At 37.6% G+C, this 27,232-nt stretch overlaps 2 protein-coding genes across 5 annotated transcripts in view; one reads left to right on the top strand and one right to left on the bottom strand.

Moving 5' to 3' along the window:
- The window catches only part of LOC139933908 (sodium/calcium exchanger 3-like), a 93,345-nt gene extending 84,358 nt beyond the window's left edge, over positions 1-8,987 (top strand). For all 3 annotated transcript variants that reach the window (XM_071928159.1, XM_071928144.1, XM_071928150.1), the window contains 2 exons: positions 693-962; positions 1,842-8,987. In XM_071928159.1, the coding sequence (XP_071784260.1) occupies positions 693-962; positions 1,842-2,266 (695 nt within the window). In that variant the 3' untranslated portion in view covers positions 2,267-8,987. The remainder of the gene's footprint in view (positions 1-692; positions 963-1,841) is intronic.
- A 3,587-nt stretch (positions 8,988-12,574) lies between these two features.
- LOC139940439 (uncharacterized) lies at positions 12,575-27,132 on the bottom strand. Of its 2 annotated transcripts, none has more exons than XM_071936690.1 (17): positions 26,999-27,132; positions 26,000-26,091; positions 25,240-25,442; positions 23,955-24,028; positions 23,216-23,334; positions 22,757-22,818; positions 21,922-22,013; positions 20,748-20,838; positions 19,950-20,109; positions 18,764-18,895; positions 18,009-18,138; positions 17,220-17,409; positions 15,833-16,069; positions 15,407-15,527; positions 14,916-15,005; positions 14,000-14,161; positions 12,575-13,278 (listed from the first exon to the last, which is right to left on the bottom strand). In XM_071936690.1, exons 1-17 carry the CDS (start codon positions 27,019-27,021, stop codon positions 13,163-13,165), a joined length of 2,094 nt encoding a protein of 697 aa, XP_071792791.1. In that variant the 5' UTR covers positions 27,022-27,132; the 3' UTR covers positions 12,575-13,162. The 2 variants fall into 2 exon arrangements, with proteins under 2 accessions (XP_071792791.1, XP_071792800.1); XM_071936699.1 differs by having other exon boundaries at positions 18,764-18,892.
- Positions 27,133-27,232: the final 100 nt, after the last annotated feature.

Raw genomic sequence — 27,232 nt, 5'->3', positions numbered from 1 at the left:
ATGATAACAATAAATTGATATGAAAATAGTTCAAAAATCTGCCTAAACAGTAACTCAAGGCTCTTTACAGAATTTAAAATGCCAAATAAGAAGCCATATTAAAAAAGGGAAGGTATACATTTGCTAATTCACTCTTAAAGTTAATGACAATAAACTTGATAGTATAAAGCATTTAGACTCTTTTGACTTTGAAGTGATGTAAAATGATTTTTATGGCCGAAGATGGTTAAGGCTTCTCAGATTGTGTATTCCTATCAGGGAGTATTCTTCCTGCAGGGATTTTCGACGATATCTCAAAAACGCGTCCTCCTTTTGAAATGAAATGTTCATGTTGTATGTTCGTTTGATTGTATACATCTACATTTATATAGGATTGAAACAATTAAACGGTTACAAAAACCAAAAGTCTGCCTTTAACCTATCGTTCATAATTGTTGTATATGTCTTTAAGTCATCAATAAAAGACAAGGAAACGGGTGTAACGTTTGCATCAATACTTGGGGTCTATTTATCACCGGCTAAAAAACAAGCCCAAATCACCGAGCTCACAGAGAGATCTCTCAAACAACAAGATCGATAAATATATCACTAAGGCTGCCTACAATACAATATAAGCTATTGCAATACAATATAATCTATTGTTTTCTATTCATGAATTTGAAGCTCTTTTTTTTTTAAATTAAACTTTAAAGGTGATGACGGTGAGGAAGGTGGTGAAGAGAAGCTACCGTCTTGTGGTGATTACGTCATGCACTTCCTCACCATCTTCTGGAAGATCCTTTTTGCCATCGTGCCGCCGACTGACATCCTTGGCGGCTGGGCCTGCTTCGTCTTTTCAATCTTCATCATCGCTGTCTTGACAGCGTTCATCAATGATCTGGCCTCGCATTTCGGCTGTACCATCGGCCTTGAAGACAGCGTAACGGCCATCTCATTTGTGGCGTTGGGAACGAGCGTACCAGGTCAGCATATATATTTTTGTAGATCTAAATTGTTTGATCAACGTTTAGCTACTGCACTGTTTTATAACTTTAGTACATCCTGTTTTCTAGCTTATTAAAACAATGAACCAGGCCTTGAGTTTCACCTTTGAAAGCGCAAGGCCATTTCCATTTTCTCAGGGCACTTCCATTGGAAAATCTTAAAGTCAATGGAAAACTATTGATGGGCAACGGAGGCCATTGCCTTCACAGGGCCTGCGTGTAATTTCAGGCTCTATGAAAATGACAAAATTTTAGTGTTAAAGTATGAAATAGTCTGAAACCTTTTTTGGGAAGTAGGATTTGAAACTTTGCATGGTGGAAATACGATATAGAAAGGTTTGCGGTAATACCATGTAATGACTATTTTTGGGAATCAATTTTGCTTGTGGCTGCCATTTCATGGTTATTATCCCAGCTGCAAACTAATTTTACCATTTTAAGAAAAAGGCTTAGTCAGTGCCGAAAACCTATGATCATCAAAGGGTTCGATGAAATCATCACGGTTGCTCACATGGAATGATTAGGGAGGTTCGCTAAAGTTTGAATGGTACGAACGTTCTGATTGGATCGCTTAAGTATTCCAGTGGGCATTTAAATGGACCCGCCTGTTGAGACCACCTGATCATTCCATTGGAATGCTCAAAATGCTAACGCTAATGCAAATTTTCTGAGAGTCCTTGGCTTCAAAATCAGAATAAATAAAATGAAATGAAACTTTTTCGTCTCTTGTAAGGCGCTTTTAGGAATCTGTGATTGATAGCGATTGACAGTTTGTTATAATTATTAAAGTAGCTAAACATTCCTTACAGACTTGCATTCAATGTTGTGATTTTCTTCTTGTTTTCCGTGTATAAACAGACACCTTTGCAAGCAAAGTAGCGGCGGTAGGGGACAAGTATGCTGATGCATCTATCGGTAATGTGACAGGCAGCAATGCAGTCAACGTGTTCCTCGGCATCGGCGTTGCATGGTCACTCGCTGCCATCTATCACTGGAACGACGTGAACGGGTTCAGGGTTGACCAAGGTGCTCTGGGGTTCTCTGTTATGCTGTACACTATCCTAGCCATCGTCGCTATCACTGTGCTGATGATCCGACGGAAGATACCGAGAATAGGGGGCGAGCTAGGGGGACCCTTCTCATACCAAGTCGGCACCAGCATATTTTTTGTTTCGCTGTGGCTGATCTATCTCATATTGTGCAGTTTAGTTGCTTATGATATCATACCATGGGGTGCCAAGTCGGGTGCATTAATTGGACAAACCTCAGCTCCTTCAAGTTAGACTGAATTTTCTTGGGTTATTGAGGCTGAAAATGCTCAGATTTCCCCGTCCCCGTCAGTTCAACAGTTGTTGCGCTACAGCCTGCCGTATTATGATTTTTGGTCGAAATGGGCATGGTCATCGATTTTCAAATGACCGTATCTGCCTGACTACTGGTTGGCTAAACTTGTTAGTAGTGGTGTCTCTGGCCCAGTCGGTTAGGAAGATGTGGTCATAAATGATGACCATTCCATTTTTGGGGGGTTGATTTGACCTGGAATGACCCCCCATGGCGGTCGTAGTTGTCAGGACGGGCGGTTGAACGATGAATTCTATCTGGGCAGCCTGATTGAATGTTACCACACGATGGCATTGTCAACATCGTTGGCAATGTAGGTTTGGGCCCAAGGAAGAATTTGGAAAAAAAACATAGCTTGTGTAACACTGTGCGATTGTGCAGGTTTTACTGGTGGACAATGTTTGGTTTTAGTAAAACTCCATGTGTTATGAACCCAAGTTGCTCCAATGTCAGAGGTATTGGGAGGTGAACTATAAAGACATGGCTCTAATGTCTGGTCATATTTGTGGCTGTTGCAAGCTTACAAAGCTCATTAAAGAACCAGTTATTGTATGCCATAGCTTGTTGAAAGTGTCTCCATGAGGAGTTACAATTAGCCAGACCTCTAGACTCAAACTTGCCTGATGCTGGCCGCAGTCAAAGTGTTCATAGGCCAGCAGTCAAAGTATTCCTAGGCCAGGCTTGTTTGACTATTACTTGGCAACCCAGTGTGAATTCTAGTTCTTTGAAGTTCTAAGTGTTTAAGAGTTTAAGATTCTCTTTCAGTATTTGAAGACCACTGCTGTTTATGGATGGAGTGTTTCAGAAAGTATTCTATATCAGTGTGTATATATATATACCAGTAATGCTTACGTGCATTATACACAATACTAAACTATCTTGCAAAAAGTTATCCAACAAAATCAGAAATTTAGGAAAATGAATACTAATGTTCACCTTTTAATTCAGATTGTGGATTTGATTTCTGATAACAAAATATATTATCTAAAAAAAACCTCGAAGGGTTAGAAGACAGTGATGGTCAAGTCTTTTGTATAAAGGGATTTTATGAGCATACATTATTCAGTGGGAATTCAGTCATACGGTTTGTTGGGAAGATTGAGCAAGTAAACAAAACAATGTTCTTTACTTATTGGACTTGTAAGTGTGTTCTTCTATTTATTATTTATTTATTTATCTATTTCAATCAAACACAAACAAATACTTGAGATCCATTAGTGTTCCTACAGACACCCAGCTCTTGAAATGTTCATGGAAAGTATTTGGCACGACTTCTTGAGGTCAAAGGGCAAAAGTGCTCATGAATGAGAATGTTTTTGATTGTTGACACACTCAATGTACATGGATGACTGCCAGGCACAGTGGGCCTACAATGGGCAAGTTGCCTAGAAGTATCACTGGTGTGAATAAGGGTATATTGTAAGAGGATTTAAAGTTTAAAACCGAGTATAAGTAAACAGTAAGTTGTGTGCAATATTAGTTGTTATTATATTTATTTTCTACAGTTATATTTTACGTTCATAGATTTATTTCACTGTTTCAGTATTTTTGAATATTGTTACGGCCTGGGCGCATAAAAACCAGTACTGTTGGTTTGGTTTGTGTTGAACTGATGACGATTTTGTTTGTGAGACATTGATTACTCTGCGTACCGATGAGAAATATTACATGGGTTGTATTCAAACTGAGATGCACACACAAAAAGTGTGAAGAAAAGGTATGGAGGTTTGTTATCACCGTGGTAAGGATCTGTAAATAGTGTTGCCCAACATTACTAGCCGAGTTTAGACAACGGGGACAAAACACTCCTTTGTAGAAAACTACTCAAGCAACTTTTCATTTTAAGATACTTTAAAACCTAAACCTGTTTTTGGACAATGGTACGGGAAATCTATTCAAGTGTTGCTCGGTAACTATTGGGACAAGTTGTAGGGTATGATACTTTTTACCCCAAAACAAACGATTGTACATCTACCCTTCATATTTTAGGGAAGGGCCTTAAGAAGTTTTAAAACACTTAAAACAATTATAATGTGTATGAGTTCACGAGGAGTAATTGAGATTTAACCATCAGTGCTATATACTACCTAGCCAACTTGTGTATGGTGAAACTCAGACAGGTTGTGTCGGTTTCCTTCCAGGTCAATTTTGTTTCTCATGAAAAATTTACAGGTCTAATTTTTCTGTGTGTAAGGGAATCTGTCGTCGTCATTTGTCCATGTATGTATCACAGCACTGTACTAATAACCATCAGAGCTAGGTTTGACTTTTACTCTTTAGTTCATCTTAAAATCATCTGCTTGCAAATCTCTCTATAGGAATTCTTTACAACTGAACTGAAATATCATGTTTGTGTTTTTTCTATCGATGAACTTGTATTGTGATATGTGCAATTCAGGTGCAATTGGTTGCCTTGTTTGTTTGGTGATTTTTTGTTTCCTTTTCTGTAGACATGTTTTAGTATACTGCATGTGAGACTGGTGGCTTGTTCATAGAATAGGTTACACTACATGCCGCATCGCTGTTGCAATCGGACCTAGAAGGTAGATATTTATGCCAAAGTTTAGTTGTAATCAAAATGATCAGTTGTTATTTGAATTTATTTATGAAGGATTTCAGTACGGAGTAGGATAGCAGTGATTTTGATGGTCCAGATATGAGCTGTCAATCAACCTGTCATATATAGTGTGTTTACCCCTATTTCTTGCAAATACATATCCCTTGCCATAATTAAGAATTTGTAAGGATAGAGGGTTGTGATCCAAAATAACAATATTAGTTATCACACAAGCGTGAGTGGTGGAATACAGAAAAATATTGCACTTTTGCGTTACAAGGAGGCGGACCCCTGAGCTGGATATGGACCAACGTGGCAGTTTATGACTGCAAGATGTGTAACCTGTGATGACCTTGCATGGCTTGTTCTGCGCACAAACTACTGTGTGTGCGTAAGCGCGCACACCCGCACATTACCCGCCTGTTATATTAGCATGATCGCTCTGGGTTTTATGGGTTCTTGCATATATAGTAATGTCTATCCATTGAAATCATTGGGCCTCTAAGCTCAGTGCCTGTCTTTACCATTGCAGATAAAGAGGGTACCAGTTTAAGCGTTTTGTTGTATTTTGTTGTTTTATTCTGTTTGTAAGGTGGTGAGCAATGGTCCTTGCGCTATGGTCATATCATGGAGCATTGGTCCTTGCGCTATGGCCACATCATGGAGCTCCATGGTCATATGTTCCTCTTGTCCGCTGCTTATTTGTGGTATACATGTCAAACACTCCAATGCAAGTGATTTACAATGGAATCATGTCCACTGAAAAACAGCATAGCCAACCCACCATGTGTAACAAACGGTATTAAACTCATAATCATCCGATGTGGTTGTTTAGTAAAGCTGAGTTTCATGGGCACGGTTCACTGCATGGCCAGAGGCCACCCATGGCTGATGAGGGGCTGGCAGAGCTCCGCTGGTTTTTAAGTTGAGCTACTGTCGTTGAAAGATTTTAAAGGACTGATAGTTATCAAGGGGTACACGTTATTTAAAATATTTTTTGCAATTCTACTTTAATACGTAACTAACATTACTTTTTCTGTGTTCTTTATCTATAGATGATACTTTAAAATGAATTTTGCCCATAATGGTTATGTAAATAAAAGTGGCTGGCCGGTTCGATGTTACTTTGTTCATAAAGTATCCCAGACTGGTATTCAGTGTTAATAATCGGCCTATGCAGCCATGTTTTTTGGTACACCTAGAAAGATTGGAGGGGAAATACCTCTCCGTGTACAGTTGATTTAGAATTTCTCTTTAATTCCATTATTTAATTCATAATGTACATGGAAAAAAAAAAAATGAAAAGAAAAAAAAGCTAAACAAAAAAAAGTGTGTTGCAAAATATTTATTGGCCACTTTTTGACATATACTGAGTGTTGTAAATTGTATATTAACTAAGGAACTTAGCACATTTTTTCAAAGCAAATAGACCTGTAACGGTCATGAAGTATGTGATAATTGGTGGTGGGTATTTTGAAGTTGTTTATCTCCATATTTGAAGTGTAACCGTGGCTTGGTTAATTCAGTGCGGATTGCTATAATGATAACAAAAACTTTAAAAAATGAATGTGTATATCATGGACTAGTTCAACTTTTTTTAAATGCCTCATAAAGAATTAGGTAACTGCTCTTACAGCAATGATGCAAAACGTTTGTTGTCCTATCTGCCCTCCTCTAAACTTAAACATTATTTTCCCTATTTAATTTTTTGGGGTGTTATATTTTTTCACTAAGTCATAAGTTATCTCCATTTAAACAACATCTAAACGGTAAGAAACTAAAATGAACTCCGAAAAATAGAATTAAACTGTTCAGGCTGAAGAGTTTAGATATTCCTTTATGTCCCCACGAAAAAGGTGATTTTCAACTCAATTTTTTAACAATTTTGTGTATTTACTCCTAACTTTTTGGAGTAGTTTGCACAAGTTGACTTTGGAGATAAATTAATAAAGTATTATTCTTTTCTCAGGACTAATTAATTGCCAATAATATATTTTATGGATTCACCCCTAACCTAGGCAACATCGTGGTAATGATTTGTGTAACGCCCTCGCAGTTTGTGATGTGAATAACTGTCTACTATTAATGTCCAAATATTGAAGAAGAAAAAAAACGAGAAAAAAAAACATGACTGCACGTTTTATAGACAAAATTTGCATACTCGAGAAAGCCAACCATGTGAAATATTTATGAGTTCTCACAAAAAATTCAAGATATTTGTTGATGTTTGCATTTTCTGTTTCATAGACCATTTTTTCAGCATCTTTTGTCTAGCTCCCCGTATGCAACAGCAATAACGGGTACTAATTCCATTGTTACTGTAAGGAGGGTATCAGACTATTTAGCCATACCAGGACCACTTTCATTACTTCGTATTCAGCAGCTGCAACATTAAGGTCTGTAAGAAACAAACGGAAGCTTTTTTGCCCCGGTAAACATGGTAAATAACAACAACAAAGCAAACATGTATCTATTTGTGTATTTATTACTTGCCATGTATTCCATGTGTTAGCAGTTTTAAAACTGCAGCATGTATTATTCATTCCACGTGTTGCAATTTTTTGTATTCAGATTCAAAAATTAAACACATCCAAACTTTTGTAATGTCCCAGTAGGAAAACAGTCCACACATTTAATGGCATGCAAACAAGTGTAGAATACTAACAGATGGTCCAGCATTGTTAGCTTTTTAAAAAACAAAATTCCTTTCAACCTGTCTATTTTAAGGTAATATTTACATTCATGTGTGTTGAAAGGTTTGTTCCCAACGGAAAAAAAAACAACTTTTATTTGTACTTTCACAGCTCAGGGTATTTTGGACGGACAAATTGAAATGAACAGCCTCATTTCTTGACATGTTTGTTTTGAAGCACCTGCTGGAGTCTGAAATTAACATAATAATTTATCATGCACAAATTATCAAAATACCTTCTTGTCTGTTTATGGTTTGAAGTTCCCCTTAAAACACGGTCCTATTTATTCCAGACAGAGATACACCAACAGTGGATTCCACAAAGAGTTAAGACTAGTCTTATCTCGAGTTAGAAGGAGTTACTCGTCCTAACTTAGGACCAGCCTTAAGTTATTTTAATATCTGCTAGGACTAGTCCTAAGTTGTGACTTGTCCCAACTCTTTGTGAAATCATCCCCAGGGGCCATTTCTGTTGAGCTGTTTGATGCACAGTTGCACTGAGCACAGTCAAAGATTCACTAGACAACATTTACCAGCCAAATTGAGGGATGATGAGATGGGACAAAAGAGAAATTCCTGAAAAATGTCTTGTGGGTCTAATATCCCCTCATTCTAACTTGTTATGATGTTATGATTCAGGAGGTTTGCAGACTCTTTACGTCTCCAGAAATAGAAAAGAAAAACTGCAGGCTTGGACACAATGTAAGCTGCTCTTTTTCTCCCTAGGAGGGTGATGATTTAATACACCTTTCAAGAAAATGTAAAAGCTTAAGGTGTTAATGAGAAAATCATGAAATCAGGAAGACAAACCTGAGAATCAACACACCTGATTGCATGGTTCCCAGTTCTAATTTGTTGAGCAAGATGTTTAAAACGCAAAACAATGAAAATGACCCTGGGTGACTTTGACACATTGAGTTAAACTTTGATGTTATTTTTGTTTGGTATTGGTGGATGACAAGATTTGCCCTCGATGATGTACCTATATTAGATAACGATAAACAATAGAATTACTTCAATCATTAGCATACAGCAAGCTAAAAACAGCTTAGAAATTCACCCTTTCTATCCACCCTTTTACTTGTGATTATTGTAAGAATATTAAATTTAAAGATGTTTGGAATATATATATTTTTTTCTTGTATGACTAATTTTAACAAAGACCGCGCCCATGAGATATTGCCATAGGAGTTTTGGTTTCTGGCAATGTATTTTTCATGTTCAATGGCTGATTTATTTAGCTTGTGAATAATAAAAGCCCTGCAGAAACACTTAGTTACAGCAGCATGCTTTTCACAACAGAGGGCATTTCAGATATTGGGAAGGTGTAATTATTTTGCAATGTTAAAGGAACAGGTTGCCTTGGATCGGTCAAGTTGGTTTTGAAAAGCGTTTGTAACCATTTGTTATAAAATGCATATGGTTAGAAAGATGTTTTAAAAGTAGAATACAATGATCCACACAAATTTGCCTCAAAATTGCGTGGTTTTCCTTTTACTTTGCGAACTAACACGGTCGGCCATTATAAATGGTTGACCGTGTTAGTCGACGAGGTAAAAGTAAAACCATGCAATTTCAAGTAATGTTTGTATTGATCATTATATTCTACTTTTAAAATATCTTTCTAATCATATGCATTTTATAACAAACGGTAACAAACGCATTTCAAAGACCAACTCGTCCAATCCAAGGCAACGTGTTCCTTTAATTCAATCTGCAGAAAGAAGCAGCAAGTTTATAGGTCTTGTTGCTGTGTAGAAAACTAAAACTTTTGCGGTTGCTTTGGTAGCCAACTGTTTATCTTAGTAGACATATACATTTGACATTGTACACATTTTATAACAAATACTTCCTTGGACAGTTGACTTGAATGTGTGCATCTTAAAAAGACATGCTCACTTTGTTTTTTTTAAGTCTTTTTAATGAATCTCCACCACAGGGATTGACTGTAGTTAACCTCTACATGTACTTCACAACTGGTTGACACATAACATGTCCCTATATCATGTCCCTATCAAAAATGAGCATAAGCCATGAGAAAACATTTCAGAGTTATGTAAGGATTGTGTTACACGCTGTTTTATAATTGGTACCAGTAGTCCGATCTCCCCTCCTAGCGGGTTACCCTGTTCATCCAAGGTCCAATCGCATAGAACCAATCGCATAGAGCTGCTTATGCACAAAAACTAGGTAAGCACAAGACAGTTGTATGCTTACCAGAATAATGGGTACCAACTGAAACACCATGTCACATGTAACATCTGTAACGGGATCCTGCTTATTTTTGTTTAGCAGCAAACTGCTAAGGAATATAAATGCCAAATATTCATAATCATTGATTCCGTGCCTTGTGACTAAAACGGAGATACACACAGAACACCAACTCATAGCATGGAATGGTTAAGAGATTGTATCAATGACATTCATGTAGGGTCAACATTTTCAGTTTGGGTAAATGCAAGTCGAGGTTTTGATACAGTTTATCCATCTTTAGGTCGGAGATTCAAAAAAAGAAAAAAGAAACATGAGCTAGTCTTTTTAATAGTTATACCTCAATTTATTAATGATATTCTATTTAAACGTGACGGCAGCTTTGTCTGCCAACTAATTGTTTATCAATTAAGCCATAAATGGCGGTACTTTTGTGTAAATGCAATAAGGGTTCTAAAGTGACAATGGTATGTATAGTGTGATAATGTAGTGTTGTCTTTTACAATATCATTTTGCTTTCCTGTTAGATGTCGACTTTGAAACTTTGGCATCAAACATCTAGACCTCGGTCAATTGATCTAGCTAGTCAGAGTCTCAATTCCATATTGAAATGTAATTACAACAAAATTTAACCTCTGATTAACACCTTATTACATGTAGATAGCAGTGTAATCATAATATGCACAGTGTATAATGGTTCTGTGGGATTCATTGGCTGTTTCTAAATCTCGATATCTGTTATATTTACAGCCACTCACTCTCTGGTTTATTCAGCCTAATCAAGATGTATTTGTGGCTTGTTATGAGCATGTGGCTTTGCTACATACAGGCCTGTGGCTTTGATTTTGACCTGTGGCTTGTTAAGGGTCTGTGGTCTTGTAACTGGCCAGTGGCTTCGTTACTGGCCTGGGATTTTTTTTTAGCCCTATGGTTGTATTACTATTCTGTTGCTTTATTGAGGCCTGTGGTTTTATAACTGGCCTGTGATTTTGTTACTGGTCTGTGGCTTTGTTACAGGTCTGCGGCTTTGTTACTGGCCTGTTGCTTTGTTACTGCCCTTTGATTTTGTTACTGGCCTGTGATTTTGTAACTGGCCTGTGACTTTGTTACTGGCCTGTGATTTTGTAACTAGCCAGTGGCTTTGTTACTGACCTGTGATTTTGTAACTAGCCAGTGGCTTTGTTACTGGCCTGTGATTTTGTAACTAGCCAGTGGCTTTGTTACTGGTCTGTGATTTTGTAACTGGCCTGTGGCTTTGTTACTGGCCTGTGATTTTGTAACTGGCCTGTGACTTTGTTACTGGCCTGTGATTTTGTTACTGGCCTGTGACTTTGTTACTGGCCTGTGATTTTGTAACTACCCAGTGGCTTTGTTACTGGCCTGTGATTTTGTAACTAGCCAGTGGCTTTGTTACTGGCCTGTGATTTTGTAACTAGCCAGTGGCTTTGTTACTGGCCTGTGATTTTGTAACTAGCCAGTGGCTTTGTTACTGGCCTGTGATTTTGTTACTGGCCTGTGATTTTGTTACTGGCCTGTGGCCTTGTTACAGGTCTGCGGCTTAGTTACTGGCCTGTTGCTTTGTTACTGCCCTTTGATTTTGTTACTGCCCTTTGATTTTGTTACTGACCTGTGATTTTGTTACTGGCCTGTGACTTGTTACTGTCACAGACTCTTTCTAAACATTATCACTTGAAATCAGAATAACTGCATGTGACGCTACCCCAGTTTGGACTCTAAAGCAAAACAAGTCTTCACTCTGCCCATTTATATTGATTGTAATATTCAGGCAAACTTGATCTCAGTCGTTGCAATATACAAATTAATTGCTTGGGGGTTTCCAGAAAGAAAAAAAATATAGTAGTATTACAAAGAACACTGATAATACAGCAAATATCTGAACAGAAAAGTATGACATGAGGTAGTTTGAAATCAGACTGAATTTTATTTGCAGTATTTTCTTTAACATCTAAACACAAATATTAACACCATGATAGAGTTTAAGAGTTCTACAGTATATTATTCAGATGCTTAGTCGTGCAATGTTTAATTTTACTTAATATTATTTGTTTGCAATTATTTTAAGTATCCTGAACTTATTTTAGAGTTGAATCCTAGCTTTATTCACAGGATTTTGTTGCTTGTTGTAACCTGTTTTCAAAAAGTGAAGTAGTAATGTTCAATTTTTGCTGCTATTTATGGCTTTTTCACTAATAGTCAAATAAAGTATTTGGGACAGTTAAATTGTGTTATTGTTTTTTCCTTTACTTTGGATTAAATCCAAGCTTAAAGAGAATAAGTGTATACTAGGGCAAATCAGCTGCTGAAGAGACAAAATGTTGCTCAATAATATGTTGCTAAGCAGAAAATAAGCAGCATATCACTTTACAATTGGTACCTAAGTCTTGGTCCTTTGGGGGTAACCTTATTCTTGAAAGCAAAACAGTTTTGAGCTCAGTTACCTGTGTTGTGCTTAAAGGAACACGTTGCCTTGGATCGGTCGAGTTGGTCTTTGAAAAGCATTTGTAACTGTTTTTTATAAAATGCATATGGGTAGAAAGATGTTGTAAAAGTAGAATACAATGATCCACACAAACATGCCTCGAAATTGCGTGGTTTTCCTTTTACCTCGTCGACTAACACGTCGGCCATTTATGGGGGTCAAAATTTTGACTCCCATAAATGGCCGACCATGTTAGTTCGCACAGTAGAAGGAAAACCACGCAATTTCGAGGCAAACTTGTGTGGATCATTGTATTCTACTTTTAAAACATCTTTCCAACCATTTGCATTTTATAAAAAACGGTTACAAACGCTTTTGTTTTGACCAACTCGTCCGATCCAAGGCAACGTGTTCCTTTAAAGACACTGGACACTATTGGTAATTGTCAAAGACCGGTCTTCTCACTTGTTGTATCTAAACATACGCATAAAATAACAAACCTGTGAAAATTTGAGCTCAATTGGTTGTCAAAGTTGCGAGATAATAATGAAAGAAAAACCACCTTTGTCACGCAAAGTTTTGTGTGTTTAGATGGTTGATTTCGAGACCTCAAATTCTAAATCTGAGGTCTCGAAATCTAATTCGTGGAAAATTACTTCTTTCTTTAAAACTATGTTACTTCAGAGGGAGCTGTTTCTCACAATGTTTTATACCATCAACCCTCCCCATTACCCGTCACCAAGTAAGGTTTCATGCTAATAATTATTTTGAGAAATTACCAATAGTGTCCACTGCCTTTAAAGCTCTATGAATTAAAGCCCTGGGATTTCACTTTCCTACAAGTTTACCAGAGCCATGAAGACGGAGTGATGGGGTGGTTGAGCGATGGCACTGTTAAGCTTCATATTCCATGGTAAAGCATAATCCAGTCAGATGCATCACTGCTGAAGGAATATTACGGCTGTGAGAGCATACGATCCTGGCAAACTAAGTACAGGTACTAGACATATCGCTGGGCAGACCAGCGATGACTTACAAAGTCCAGTAATAAGCACTGTTGGCAGAAAACAGACAAATCAAGATAACATTAACAGAAAAGCGCTTATGTTGTATGTGACAGTTGGCTTAAATTTCAAAGCTGAAGATCTCCATTTTCATCATCACTCTAAAAAAGTTAATTGACTTTAAGTCTTTGTATTTTGACTCAACCAACTCAACCAACTTCACTACCGATGGTGTACAATACAGCAGCCCAATTTTTTTCTTTCCTAGAATGCTTTGCTTGATCATGACCCCTTGCGAGTTTGAAAGTGCGAGTTTGAAACATCTAAAAACATTTGATATTAGTCCTGTTGTTGATCCACTCTCCTTTAGAGACTACGCAGAGGGGGCTGACAAAAAGACACATCAGGTTATTGAGCAACTGGTCCCCTACTCTTTGTTGATGTAATACACCTAAACAGTATGCAGTTTAGGGTAGTCATGTAAAAACATGATTCATTCAAAGTGTATTGCGTCCAAATATGTTTTTTCACGCACATACTATTCCCGAAAAGCACCTAACAAGTGCCCTGCAAGTACTGAAAAGAGTTGCTAAGCCAATCAGCGCTGGTTTCAGTGCTTCCTTTCCAGGGGTTAGTGACGAGAGGTATCGATACGGCGTACTGCCCGTGATAGTGACTGCTCACTACCCTAATTGTCCGGTCTGTACATTCTATTCCTTCAACAGCAATTTAATCTTTGACAATAGAATGAAAGTCTGGTTTGTTTCTCACCACTTAGAAGCTGTTCATGCTTCAACAATTCTTGTCGGTAGAACAGTCTAACACTGAGGGCGCTGTTCCAAGAATACGTCCGTTCTGTAAGAAAAACTTCCACTGCACCAAGAAAATCATCAACTAAGACGTTGCAATCTGTGTCGGTGTGTAGGGTAGTTTCTGTGGAGAGAAATAATATGACGTTACATGTAATAGAAAAGCCACACTTTATAACACATCATGGTCCAGCGGTCTGGTGCATCAGACTCGACTTCTGGTGGTAGAGTTATCAGAGTGTGGATTGGAATTCCAGTTGTGACACTTGGGTGTCTAGGAGCAAGACAGTAAGATGATCATTACTTTTCTTCACCCAGGAATAAATGAGTACCTTTAAGAGACGATAAAGTTCTCGTGGTTAATTTAACTTGACTCCCTACATGCCTGCAGCCGAGTCTGCATACTCCCCCAGGGAGCCGACACGGGTTTACGGAATGAAATAACAGGGCCAATTGACAGCGGTATTGATGCTCATGCACCATGAGTGTCATAAGTGACACATTACATCGATGTTGTGTGCTCAGAAAACTAAGACATCTGCTCAAGAAGCTGTCTTTTACAAATGGAATGCAATTATAATGTTCTACAGCTAAATAATGTTTTAATTCTCTCTTGAAGAAAAGAGTGATTGTGTTTTATGCGCTACAAACCTCTGGACCTGAGAACAAAAGGAGTCCACAAACACTATGTGGACTTAACCACATCCACACAGTTGAAGAATATGTTTTTTTCTCAAGTGCACAAAGCAAAGGAATGTCCACAGAGATGTGCGTGTGTTGAGAGTGTTTATAAGGCTCGTGTTGGGGCAGCTTTCTGTGTCATTGCATCTTAATCCGTGTGTTATTTATAAACTTGTCCTTTGAACTTGGAAACTCACTGCAAGTGACGAGTCCTGATGAGTTTTGAGTGTTGAGCATCATCTGCAGTTCATTTGACGATGCTTTGCCGTTCACTGTCATCGTAGTATCTGATAAAACAAAGACCAAGCAATTATATTACAGTCTGTGTTAAGTTTGTCTCAGCCAACTGAGTTACCAAATTATCAATTTGAAAGAAAGAAAATTATGTTTCAATCAAAAAAGCTCACTGATTACAAGTTCATACCAGTAACAATCTGAAATTCTGTCAAAGAAAATGTGTCCATAGCATGTCTATCTCAATTTAAGTTTGTTACGACTCCGTCTAATTGCAGAAAGGCATTGTCACTCAGAAATTAGACCATAAAAAGTCATCTCCGTTTACATACAGTTTAAGCCTGTTTTTTCTTCTTCAGAAAGTAGTGAGAACGAGTTCGATGTGATGGGGCTTTTTGTAATAGCATTTCAGTTACATTCATGAATAACAACAAACTTATCAGTGAATCCTTACATTGCCATGGTTCGGAGCTGATACTAGCGACTACATGCCACTCCACTAAGACGTCCTTTGGCAAGCGAGGTACTACAACATAACAAATCGTGCTCGGTATGGGGTCTGTAAACAGTTCCTCCTGAGAATGAGAAATGTGAAAATAGAATCTTTGGTTACAATGAAGTAAATAACAATAGGTTACATAACACAGCTGAAGTACTTACAGTTCCTGAATCCATCTTCAAACCAGTCAAAATTTTCTTAAGCAATCTTAATAATCTGTTTATCTTAAACTATATGGTATTATTCTTGACTTGCTTAAATGTTTAACCTCTGTATAGGCGCCTCGAGACACTTTTTGGTTTAAGGGCGCTATACAAAAGCCATTTTATTATTATTATTACTATTATTATTGACCCCAGTTTGACAGTTATTTCCACAAACCTCACAATTGGCGAGTTGCTCCCAGTGTTGCCTTGCAACAGTCAAGTGTTGTGCATCCGTTACAAAACACACACCTCCAACAACGTTTCTTGTTGTCATACTTGATTCCATAGCTGCAAGGACCCTCTTTAAGCTGCGTAAAGAGAGTGCGCACTGTGGTGTGATACCGCCCTCTATTGGTTGCATGGTGCTTGGACATAGGCCTATTGTTCCTGCCGAGAATATGAGGTCACCAATCTGTTTGGAAAAAATGGATAGTAAAATTGTGTCAGTTCACATCTCGGCCCAATTGTACACAGCTGCTAAAGCACACATTGTAACTAAGCAACAGAAAACCCCAAGAATATGGTCCATGTAGATTAAGAATACGTCAGTTCTTATAAGAACCAGTAGCAGTTCTATAAGAACCAGTAGCAGTTCGTATAAGAACCAGTAGCAGTTCTGATGAGAACCAGTAGCAGTTCTGATAAGAACCAGTAGCAGTTCTGATAAGAACCAGTAGCAGTTCTTATAAGAACCAGTAGCAGTTCTGATAAGAACCAGTAGCAGTTCTTATAAGAACCAGTAGCAGTTCTGATAAGACCCAGTAGCAGTTCTTATAAGAACCAGTAGCAGTTCTGATAAGACCCAGTAGCAGTTCTTATAAGAACCAGTAGCAGTTCTGATAAGAATCAGTAGTAGTTCTGATAAGAATCAGTAGTAGTTCTGATAAGAATCAGTAGTAGTTCTGATAAGACCCATTCAGTTCTAATAAGAATAAGTAGCAGTTCTAATAAGAATAAGTAACCAGTAGTAGTTCTGAAAGTACTGGTAGCAGTTGATAAGACCTGTTTACAGTTATAATAAGAATTAACAGCAGTTCTAAAAACCAGGGCCCAATTTCATAGCCCCACTTAAGCACAAAATATTAAGCAAAAAAATCCTTCCTTAGTAAAATCAGATTACCGGCCAAGACTCCACTCAATTTTTATGCTAAATAAACAACAGCTAAATACCAGTCACAAGCAATGTATGTGGCATGAAATTTTTGCCAGTAACATGTGTAAAATAAGCAAGCTAATTTCGTGCTTAAGCAAATTTTTTGCTTAAGCAGCTCTATGAAATTGGCCTCTGTAGCAGTTCTAATCAGACCCAGTAACCAGTAGCATTCTGATGAGACCTAGCCAGTTCTGATAAGAGTAAGTAGCAGTTCTGATAAGAGTAAGTAGCAGTTCTGATAAGAACCGGTAGCAGTTCTCAAGACCCTGCAACATTTCTGATAAGAACCAGTAACAGCTCTGATAAGCCATCAACGTATACAGCCAAAAAATACCAGCTAATACAAGAATCCATTCCTGCGCCACATAGTGCCACATCAGTAATGAGGCTGGTGCATTTTCAAACCTACCTGAACAGCCTGGCTGTAAGGCCCGAGGTTAGCTGGTGCCCAGTGGGATATACTCTGTACATACATTGTGTTGCGGACTGCAGGGGTTACCATCATGTCACCATCATCATGAGATGTAGCAGTGTTTCTATGAGCTAGGCAATCAATTTGTAACGCAGTGTGATGTGGTAAACTGACTTGAACACAGACCCTGGATTTGAAGACGAAAACAAAATAAGCAGACAGTTTTTAAAAGTTCAGACCTAATTTAAAAGATCTACACACATGTACTCTGATTTCCCTGCCATTCACCATGGAACCATAGCTCAAATCACATGTCTGACTGAAGCTGGGTTGTGTTTGAAGTCTATCTAGAAACTTGGATCTGCCTTTCTTGGGTTTTCGTCCACATTGCAAACCTTTTTTTAATATTATAACCTTCCCTTCACGAGCTTTAGTCACTTTTCAGAACTCCCAAGTTTCATCACCACAAACCATTATTTGTGAAAGTATTCATCCACATGAAAAATCACTACAAAATGGTAGTTACTCAAAATAATGATTAGCATAAAACCTTACTTGGTTACGAGTATTGGGGAGAGGTTGATAGTATAAAACATTGTGAGAAACGGCTCCCTCTGAAGTGGAGTAGTTCTCGAGAAAGAAGTTATTTTCCACGAATGTGATTTTGAGACCTCAGAATTAGATTTTGAGGTCTCAAAATCAAGCATATGAAAGCACACAACTTTGTTATGGTTTGGCAAGCAATAAAAAATTTCCTCTTTTTAATACATATTGTTATGTCATTACCTTGCTGGTGGATTATTCTTGAAGTGTTTACACCAGATAGAGTTGATCTTAGAGAAATTGGACATATCTTGAACATAAAGGTGAACTATTACTGCATCTGAAAGACTGTATCCATGGTTGGCAAGAACATCTGAAAATGAGCGGGAAAAACTTGTGATCACTTTGGAGTGTTGTTTTATAATTTTGTGAATTCAATTAAGTTTTTGAAGCTATAGTGATAAACGCAATTTATCCATTTTGGTTGGTCAAGAGGACATCACGTCACTGGGTTAAAATGTGCAATATAAACACTCCGAGAAATGTTTAAACACAGCGTGGCCAAATGATAAAAGATCGCAGGGCCAGGATCTTGCCGGTTGTAACGACTGTTAATGAGACCTTGTGGCCTACTCTTACAATCCCTTACTAAACTGCTGTACTGCTCCTAATCACAGAATTTGAACTAGCCTCTTGTTACCAGGCACAGTTGGTGGTGTACCAGTTAAGACATCTGCCCAAAAATGCAGGTTAAAAGCCCATCTTAGGCCGGATCCGAATTGGCGGCTACGGCCACGGCTATGGCCGGATCGCCACGTCATCATGCATTGAAGTATAGGACGCCCTTAGCAACACCCCTGGCAACGATCATAGCCGCAGCCATAGTCACCAATTCGGACACGGCCTAACTATACTTTTTTCTGCAGGATTTTGAAAGCAATATGCATACTTTTGTGGATCAATTATCAAACATTGGCCCTTGCCCTTTCAAATGGCACCTTTAAGGTCTGTCATTGCTTGCTCTGTACTCTCAGCTATCGTCCCGTCATCATGATGTGTTGCTGCTATACCAGATATCCACATGTAACCGTTATGGCACGTTTTACAAATAGGTGGTGATCTTTCTCCTGCTTAAAGATGCAAAAAAAATTGACATGTGTATCAAACCGTGAGTAGTTTGAATTAACCATCCTTCCATAACATTTTGCCAGTAAGTTGATAAGTTTTTCCAGGCATTCTACTGCTAAGGTTTTGTACTGTGGAGCAACTGTGAACAGCAATCTCATTTGTGTTCCATGTAGATACATTTGCCATATGATGTCAAACTGCAGACTGGCACAGCATATCTATCAGTCAAAAACCACCACTGAAGATACTGAACGATCAGAAAGTAGGAGAGTTGACTGTCTATTGTGTATATGCATCTACCACCATGACCACATGGTGTCATACTGCATACTGACATACTGCATCTATCAATCAAAAACCACTGTAGGCGGTATTAAATGATCAGACAGTAGGAGGGTTGACAGTGTTATTGTGTAGATGATTTCACCACATGATGTCGTACTGCAGACTGGCATAGTGCATCTATCAATCAAAAACCACCGTAGATGATATGTAAACAGTCTTTGCCAATCCAAGAACTTGTTGAAAATTTGTCCAAGAATATTCTAAACAAACATATAATACAATTGACTGTTGCATGTACTTGCATCTTTCAAATCTACCAATATCAGAAAAAAACAAAACTGAAGTGGATACAAACGTTTTGGCCACGAATAATATTTAAAACAAACATAATATGTTTGACTATTGTGTTCATAAAACATCAACTCTACCAATATCAGAAAAATGCAGAATTGTTGCAGATGCAAAATTTTCACCACAGTAATGATGAGAATATGAGATGTTGCTATCACTTTCCAATGTATCGTAAACTTAGGTGTGATCCCTAGCTACATGGTTGTTAACGGTTGTATGGCTTCTGACTGGCTTCCCGAAGGAATTCAAAATAAGGAGACCGATAACATAGGGCTAGATTGCTCAGTTGGTAGAGCGCCGGCATGTAATCCAGGTGTCAGTGGTTCAAATCTCGCTCTTGTCAAATTGTCTTTGTTCAACCCCAAATCATGTTGAATTCTAACACCATTTTAGCATTGACAACAAAAAGGTCTCCCTTACCAACAGTGTCCAAACCCTCCACTTGGTATTTATGTTTGTCAATATCTCCAGGATTGTCTACAGGTTCCTTAACCATTAAATGTGTCAATTCTTGATGTAGATCCGTTCCACGTTTCATTGGAACTTGCCTCAATCTGTCAGAGAAGCTTTCACCAGGATTCTGCAAGACAAGCAAACATTACACAATCTGTTTCCCACGATTGTTTTGACAAATACTGAGACATTTACTTTTACTCCTGCATGCACATGTTAGCGTATCGGGCCGATATAGGCAATCTAAGAGCCGGTAAGCACAAATTTTGACACAAAGTAAATGACATGATTTTTTTAAATATAATTTTTTTTTTTTTACCAAGAAAAAGCCAGGTGAAGATCATATAGAATGCCTGAGATTTCACAGTGAGGCATTTAAAACCATAAAAACACCAATGACCAAGTTGAAAACATCATGACCTTGTTTCAATTAAAGTGCTTTGGCCAAACTCCAAACATTTGGCTCCAGAATGCCCCCAAGTTTGGAAGAACCCTGTAGAGTATCTTTGAACTGTAGTAAAATTACATCAAGAACAATAGACCCCTCGAATATGACATCACAAGCCCAAAACAGTCCCCTAACCATGCTAATTGAGGTCCTTGGGGAGTTATCATTGGCCGAGAGAACCGCGCAGCACTTACGCATACACATTTCCAATAGTTGACATGAAAGAAGGTAGCTAATGCAAGGGGCCTATGATACGTCTGTTTGAATTAGCAACATCTCCTGTCTTTTTCTTTATGGAGTATATTTTTGTTACTCACTTGTTTGTCTTCTAGGTCCATGCTTAGAAGGTTAAGATAGTGAACTGATGCGAATGCATCGTCACTGTGATTAACAGCCTCTTGATGTTTGCTAAAAAACACAAACAAGGAAAATTAGTTATTGTTGGACACTGTGTCTTGGTGCGTCATTAACATTTAAAATAAGTTTTGCTCTTCTTAGAACCAGCTGGAGAGGAGAGCCTAAAAATAAACATAATATAGAAAATACAGTACTTAAGAGAAGATTCTGTTAAACCTGCTTCACCATTTACAGACCAATCATTTCTGTGTAACCATATGCCTGGACATAATTTGTTTCTAGATTAAAGCCATTGGACCCTTTCGGTACAGAAAAAAAAAAAAAAATCACAGATTTACACATAATTTACAGGGTTTACAGAAGGTAATGGTGACAGACTTCTCTTGAAATATTGTTCCATGAAATGCTTTACATTTTGAGAAAACATTAAAACAATATAAATTCTCGTTAGCAAGAATTTCGGATTTATTTTAAACACATGTCATGACACGGCAAAACGCGCGGAAACAAGAGTGGGTTTTCCCGTTATTTTCTCCCGACTCCGATGACCGATTGGGCCTAAACTTTCACAGGTTTGGTGTTTTATATATAAGTTGTGATACACGAAGTGTGGGACTTGGACAATACTGTTTACCAAAAGGGTATAATGGCTTTAATTTGTAGAATTAACGTCAACTTCGTTTCTAGAGTAGACCATATTGAATAAATGTGCTGCTATGAAAGTCGCCATCTTGTAGGGTATTGTTTCGATTTGTTTGTTTGTTTGTTTGTTTGTTTGTTTGTTTGTTTGGTTTCTGCTTAATTGTTGTCATTTTAAATGTTTTCGAAAACACAAAACAAAACTCGCTTTTGTTGTAGAAATGTATACTATGATTGGCAAAGTTGAGAAATGTCAGTTCTGGACATGACTTTTGCTTTGACTTTTTGGGTGAGTGGTGGTTAGTCAATGTAAAAGTTTCCAGTTTCCAACACTGGCATGGGAAAGTTAACTCTCATTTTTTTGTACAGAATGTGGAAATTTAATTAAAAAGGATAAGTCGATTTTCTGATCAATACAAGACTCCTTATTAACATAAAATTTCATGATTAATTTGTAGAATTAACATCAAACTCGTTTCTAGAATAGCAACTCACATTTTCATCTTCTTGGAAAATAGCGGACAGTCAAGCGTGAAGGTTTCAAACTCTCCTCCCTCACCACAAACATTCAACTGGAATTTATCTTTCTGTAAAACAGGAAAGCATAACCAAAAATATGCAATAGAACAGATGCCCCAATCGGGAATCGAACCAAGGACTTTCCACATTGTACAACAGCTGTCATTGAACATCAAGACAATATCCATAAAGGAACCACTGAGTGGGGTACTTCTGTTCCCTAAATAACTTGTTTAGTAAACATGAGTAATCACGGCACAGAATATTGAAAATAAACTTGTATAATTTAAGGTTGAAGAAAACTTGACTAGACCAGGACTTGCGTGACCTCCGGATTAACATGTTTGCAATCTACAGGCTCTTTTGTTAATATGGATGGAATACAATGAATGTTCAACAACAAATCTCAAATAATATTAGTATATTACTGCTTTTTCTTGTGGTAAGAACATGGATCCTTATCATAGCCCTTTAGTAAATTCAACAAAATTCTAAAAGAAACAGTTTCACATTCATAACACTGTTTTTATAGTCTGTCATCCGGAAAATTGGGAGTGCCAACAATTGGGCTTGATAACTCAGTTGGTAGAGCGCTCTCAAAACTAATTTGAAATATTTGCACCAATTCAATTGCTATCCTGGGGTGGATTTCACAAAGAGTTAGGACTAGTCTTATCTCGAGTTAGGATCAGTTACTCGTCCTAACCTAACTTAGCCATACATTTTTTATATCTCCTAGTGTAGGACTAGTCCTAAGTTAGGACTAGTCCTAAGTTAGGACTAGTCAACACCTCTGGACCTCCATACTTACCATGCGCATCATATGGGGCTGGATCTCTTGCAAAGTCTTCCCAAGATGACTTGCCTCCAAACCTGTTGAAGAAAGAACACAACAAATTCTGCCTCAGGACACAATATGACATTGAACAGTCGCCTTGTTAGGGAATTGAGCCAATATCATTCCTCAGTCTACAATACATGTATTACGTGGCAACACGAACGTCTCTATTTTTTTGTACATAATACTAATATTGGATGGAATGCCATATAACTGTAGTATTCGCTTAGAATAAGACATGTTTAGCAGCCTATTTGTTTGTAATATTCTCTCCAGCCAATTTAAAATAAGTTTGCCTATCTCCTAAAACAAAAATTTACTTGGGTCGACCTGGAGTCTTGTCTGAAGTCTCTCTGAATCCATTTGGTTTGGCACAATTCTGGAGTGCTATAAATCTGGTGTTTTAAATCACTTTAAGTATAAATTTATCACCTAAAGCTGCAACTTTAATGATGATAGCCTCCACTCCAGCCGTTATCATCTCCTCCAGTAGCTCCTCTTGGTTTCTTCTCCATAGGAAGGCCAATGGTGTAAGTCCAAGTCTGGTACATCTTTAAGTGATTCATTGGGATACACAAAGATAATCTGTTAACATTATTGGTTTATTAATTTATTTATTTATTTATTTCGGTGGCCCATTCAGTGGCAACCATTGGTCTCCCATGGGTCCCAGAATGTACAACGACAGAAAGAAAAAAAAACTGGAGACAATTGTTATCAAACAAATGCTATGTACAAAATATAGCCACCAAATCTAGGACATAATAATCTGGTCATTTATAAGTTTAAAACAGGCAGATTCTTCAGAATTGAAGTAAGGCCATTCCATCCTGACTCCCTAAATTCAAAAGTTTTTTCCTGCCTCTGCCCTGGATAATGGAAGTACAACGTTTTAGCATCCAACTGTTCTCTCCTTTTCCAACAAGATACTTGTCCTCAAACATCTACTCCCCCACGCATATTTGATGTTAAGCAGGACTGTATGCTTGGTTTTTAAAAGGGCAAGGGCATCACAGCATTTTCTCCTTGGTAAAGGGCACCCTATCATGACATTTAAAATTTCTACTGAGCATTTCAAGGGCCGCAAGGCAATGACCAGGGGGCATGGAGGCAATCGCCTTTGTTGCCTCCATAAAGTATCAGGCCTGGACTAGTTACACACTGTACTCACACATTTTCTACTCTGACTCTCTGATAGTTTGACAGAATTGCCCCGACAGAAACGCCATCAACTCCCAAGTCATTCTGCAAGCAAGAAGAAAAACAAAATAAAAAGTTGTGAGAATAACTTACTTTTGAAGCAGTCAATTTACAGGCATAAAATTTATCATAATGTGAGTGCAGTAAACTCTCAGTGCGTAGATCAACCTATCAAAAATAAGTCCTCAAAATAGGGAGATGGCATTCAAGCTGTTTGTTTGAATGATCTTCCCGCCAAGGGAACTTGGGCAAACTCCCACAAGGGGATATAAACACCAAGCTGGCAACAAACAATCTCTTGCAAACAAACATTGAATTTAACATCTATAATTATAAATTGCACAAATCAAGAAATTGTAATTCAGTAACTAGACAACAATTATTATTATTTTAGTTATTGTGAAATCAGCAGTTATCTGGGGGATTCGAACCCACAACCTTGTGATTGCAAGTCCTGCAGTCTAACCATATGACCACGGTGACCATACTGCACTTACATTCACGCTGTTCAAGCTAGTAAAGGAGCAGTGTACAAACTACTCATACATCTACAACTAAAGGCTGATGTGCAGGCAATACACAAGAAGAAGACTCAACTTTCTCTTAGATCACAAGGACTATCCCTGCCCTTTAAGGTACCCATTCACTTCTGAATGAACAAGTTTTATTGTTGGTAAGAAATCTGCTCAACAATACCAAAGGAAGTGGGTTCAAATTCCACCAAGTAATATGGCTATGGATTTTTCTTCAAAGGACTGGGGAAAGTACCGAGTATACAATGCCTTACACACATCAGGTAAAGCATAAAACCAAATAATATTTGAAGTTTTATTGTGACTTAAAGGCAGTGGACACTATTGGTAATTACTCAAAATAACTATTAGCATAAAACCTTACTTGGTAACGAGTAATAGGGAGAGATTGGTAGTATAAAACATTGTGAGCAACAGCGCCCTCTGAAGTAACGCAGTTTTTGAGAAAGAAGTAATTTCTCACTAAAACGTTTAAATTTGATTTTGAGACGTCAGAATTGGATTTTGAGGTCTAGAAATCAAGCATCTGAAAGCACACAACTTGTGCAACAAGAGCGTGTTTTCTTACATTATTCTCTTGCAACTTCAACGACCAATTGCGCTCAAATTTTCACAGGTTTGTTATTTTATGCAATACACCAAGTGAGAAGACTCGTCTTTGACAATTACCAATAGTGTCCAGTGCCATTAACAAATGGCAATCTGTCAGTCTGTGGGTTTTACCTTGATTTTCTTTAACAGTGTGTACAAATCTTCCACTTCATCCCCCTGAGTGGGTTCATAATCTCGACCCTGCTCCATGGACGTCCCTTCAATGCAACCTCTATACAGAGGTAAACCCATTGCTTCAGCATACAAGTCAATAGCGTGATGGCCAACCGTTTGATACATGTAGCTATCCAGTTCATCAGGGGTAGATTCGTCACCTGTTTGTTGCAGGAAGGCACAATATCAAACCTGTCAATTCAAGAGCAAATTTCCCTTGTGGGAAAGTTATTACAAAAATATGTACTTTTGATCACCAGGATATTATATCAACATCTATCTTTTATTATAAACAAAATAAAATTAGGTTTATAGCAAAGAGTTTGTATTTGGGAACTTTCTGATCAATCTTTACCCTTAAAAATATAAATTCATTAATGGATAACGAACTTTTTTTAAATTAATTAATAGCAAAATTGTACACGCATCTTTCACTGATAATCATCCATTGATTACACTTACACTTACTTTTGATGGGATTTTTACTAGTGTAGACTTGAAATGCTTTTCAACGCCCCATATCCATTTTCACTTAGGTACCTGCCAAAACTATGTTTGAACTGATTGGAATTGTCCTAGCATTTACCACTTTGGCTGGCCCCTGGGAGGCTGTTCTAGTTATCAACTACTCGCTGTGTGAAGAAGTGCTTTCTGAGGTTCAGCCCTGTATTTAGCCTTTTCTTGAAGAGCTTCAACAAAACATTAATCTATATCTTACCGGTTTGTTTTGGTCTCAAGTTTGCCAGGGCCACGAGTTGATGTCCCTCAGCGACACACTGCATCATGTTATAGCAACTGTCCTTACCACCACTGGGGAAAAAAATAGTGTTGAACCAATGTTTGTCTGTGTACACGTTGTATGGTTCTTTGAATGATTTATATTTTTAAAAAAGTTAATAAAATGTCTAAGTATAGGATTCAGACTGGTCTCCCAACACTACTAGACATGCTAGATGGAAACAAAGTTAATGGCCTGATGTTTCGACCCTAGCACAGTCTTTTAGCCATCGAGAAAGAATTTATACCATCGGTCCTTTTGGTTGGTAAGATTTGTGCAACAGCTTATTCTATTTTCTCATCACTACTAGATAATAGATAATGATCCAGCTGTTGAGAAGTATGCTCCAAACAAAACACGGAGGGTCATCGTAATTGCTGCCTTTTAATAAAAGTTTTATATCAATACCATTGGCAGAGTTTTAAATATTTTAAATAAACACGTTAAAGCCAAATGGATATATAACATCAATAATTATCGATTGTTTGAATGAAATTTCCGATATAACTAATTACTGAGTGTATGATTATTTTTATGGTAGTATGGAAAGAATGGAAAAAACTTATTTAACTTGTATTTGAATTTAAATTTGAATTGAAAAAATAGTGATCGAACATGCTGAATAGATATCTGGATGATCAACTAATGATCATATTATGAAATCGATAAATCATATTTCTTCATTCTTCATCAGATTCTGAATGAACTATTTTATAGGCATATCTAATTTAAAATCAAGTTTGTTTTTTATATTTATTTACAGCAGAATACAAAATTGCTATCAGTATCACATTCAGTTCACAGTATTATATAAGTATCAATGACTATCACTCAATCAGTATCAGTAATCACATTCACAGAATCTATCAGTATCAGTAATCACATTCACAGAATCACTCAGGCTCAGTGAGTGTTATTATTTATTTTATAAATCATCACCTGATCAGGGCTACCACCTTCATGTTCTATTCTGCATCAATCTCCCGGTAAAACTCAAGACGATCTCTAATCTAAGCTTGGTGTGATGAGTTTCCTTTGAGATGACTTGTGTTGTTTACTTGCTCATCTCACGCACATGTCATCTTAAAGGTCGAAGGTCAACATAAACAGTTTGCGCTTATACTATTACTGGACATAATGTATTTATATTTTCTTACAATTTGCCGCTTTAAT

The sequence above is a fragment of the Asterias amurensis genome, chromosome 1, assembly GCF_032118995.1.
Source record: "Asterias amurensis chromosome 1, ASM3211899v1".
Taxonomy (NCBI): domain Eukaryota; kingdom Metazoa; phylum Echinodermata; class Asteroidea; order Forcipulatida; family Asteriidae; genus Asterias; species Asterias amurensis.
The sequence above is the reverse complement of the archived record's forward strand: the minus strand, read 5'-3'. Positions and strand labels throughout refer to the sequence as shown.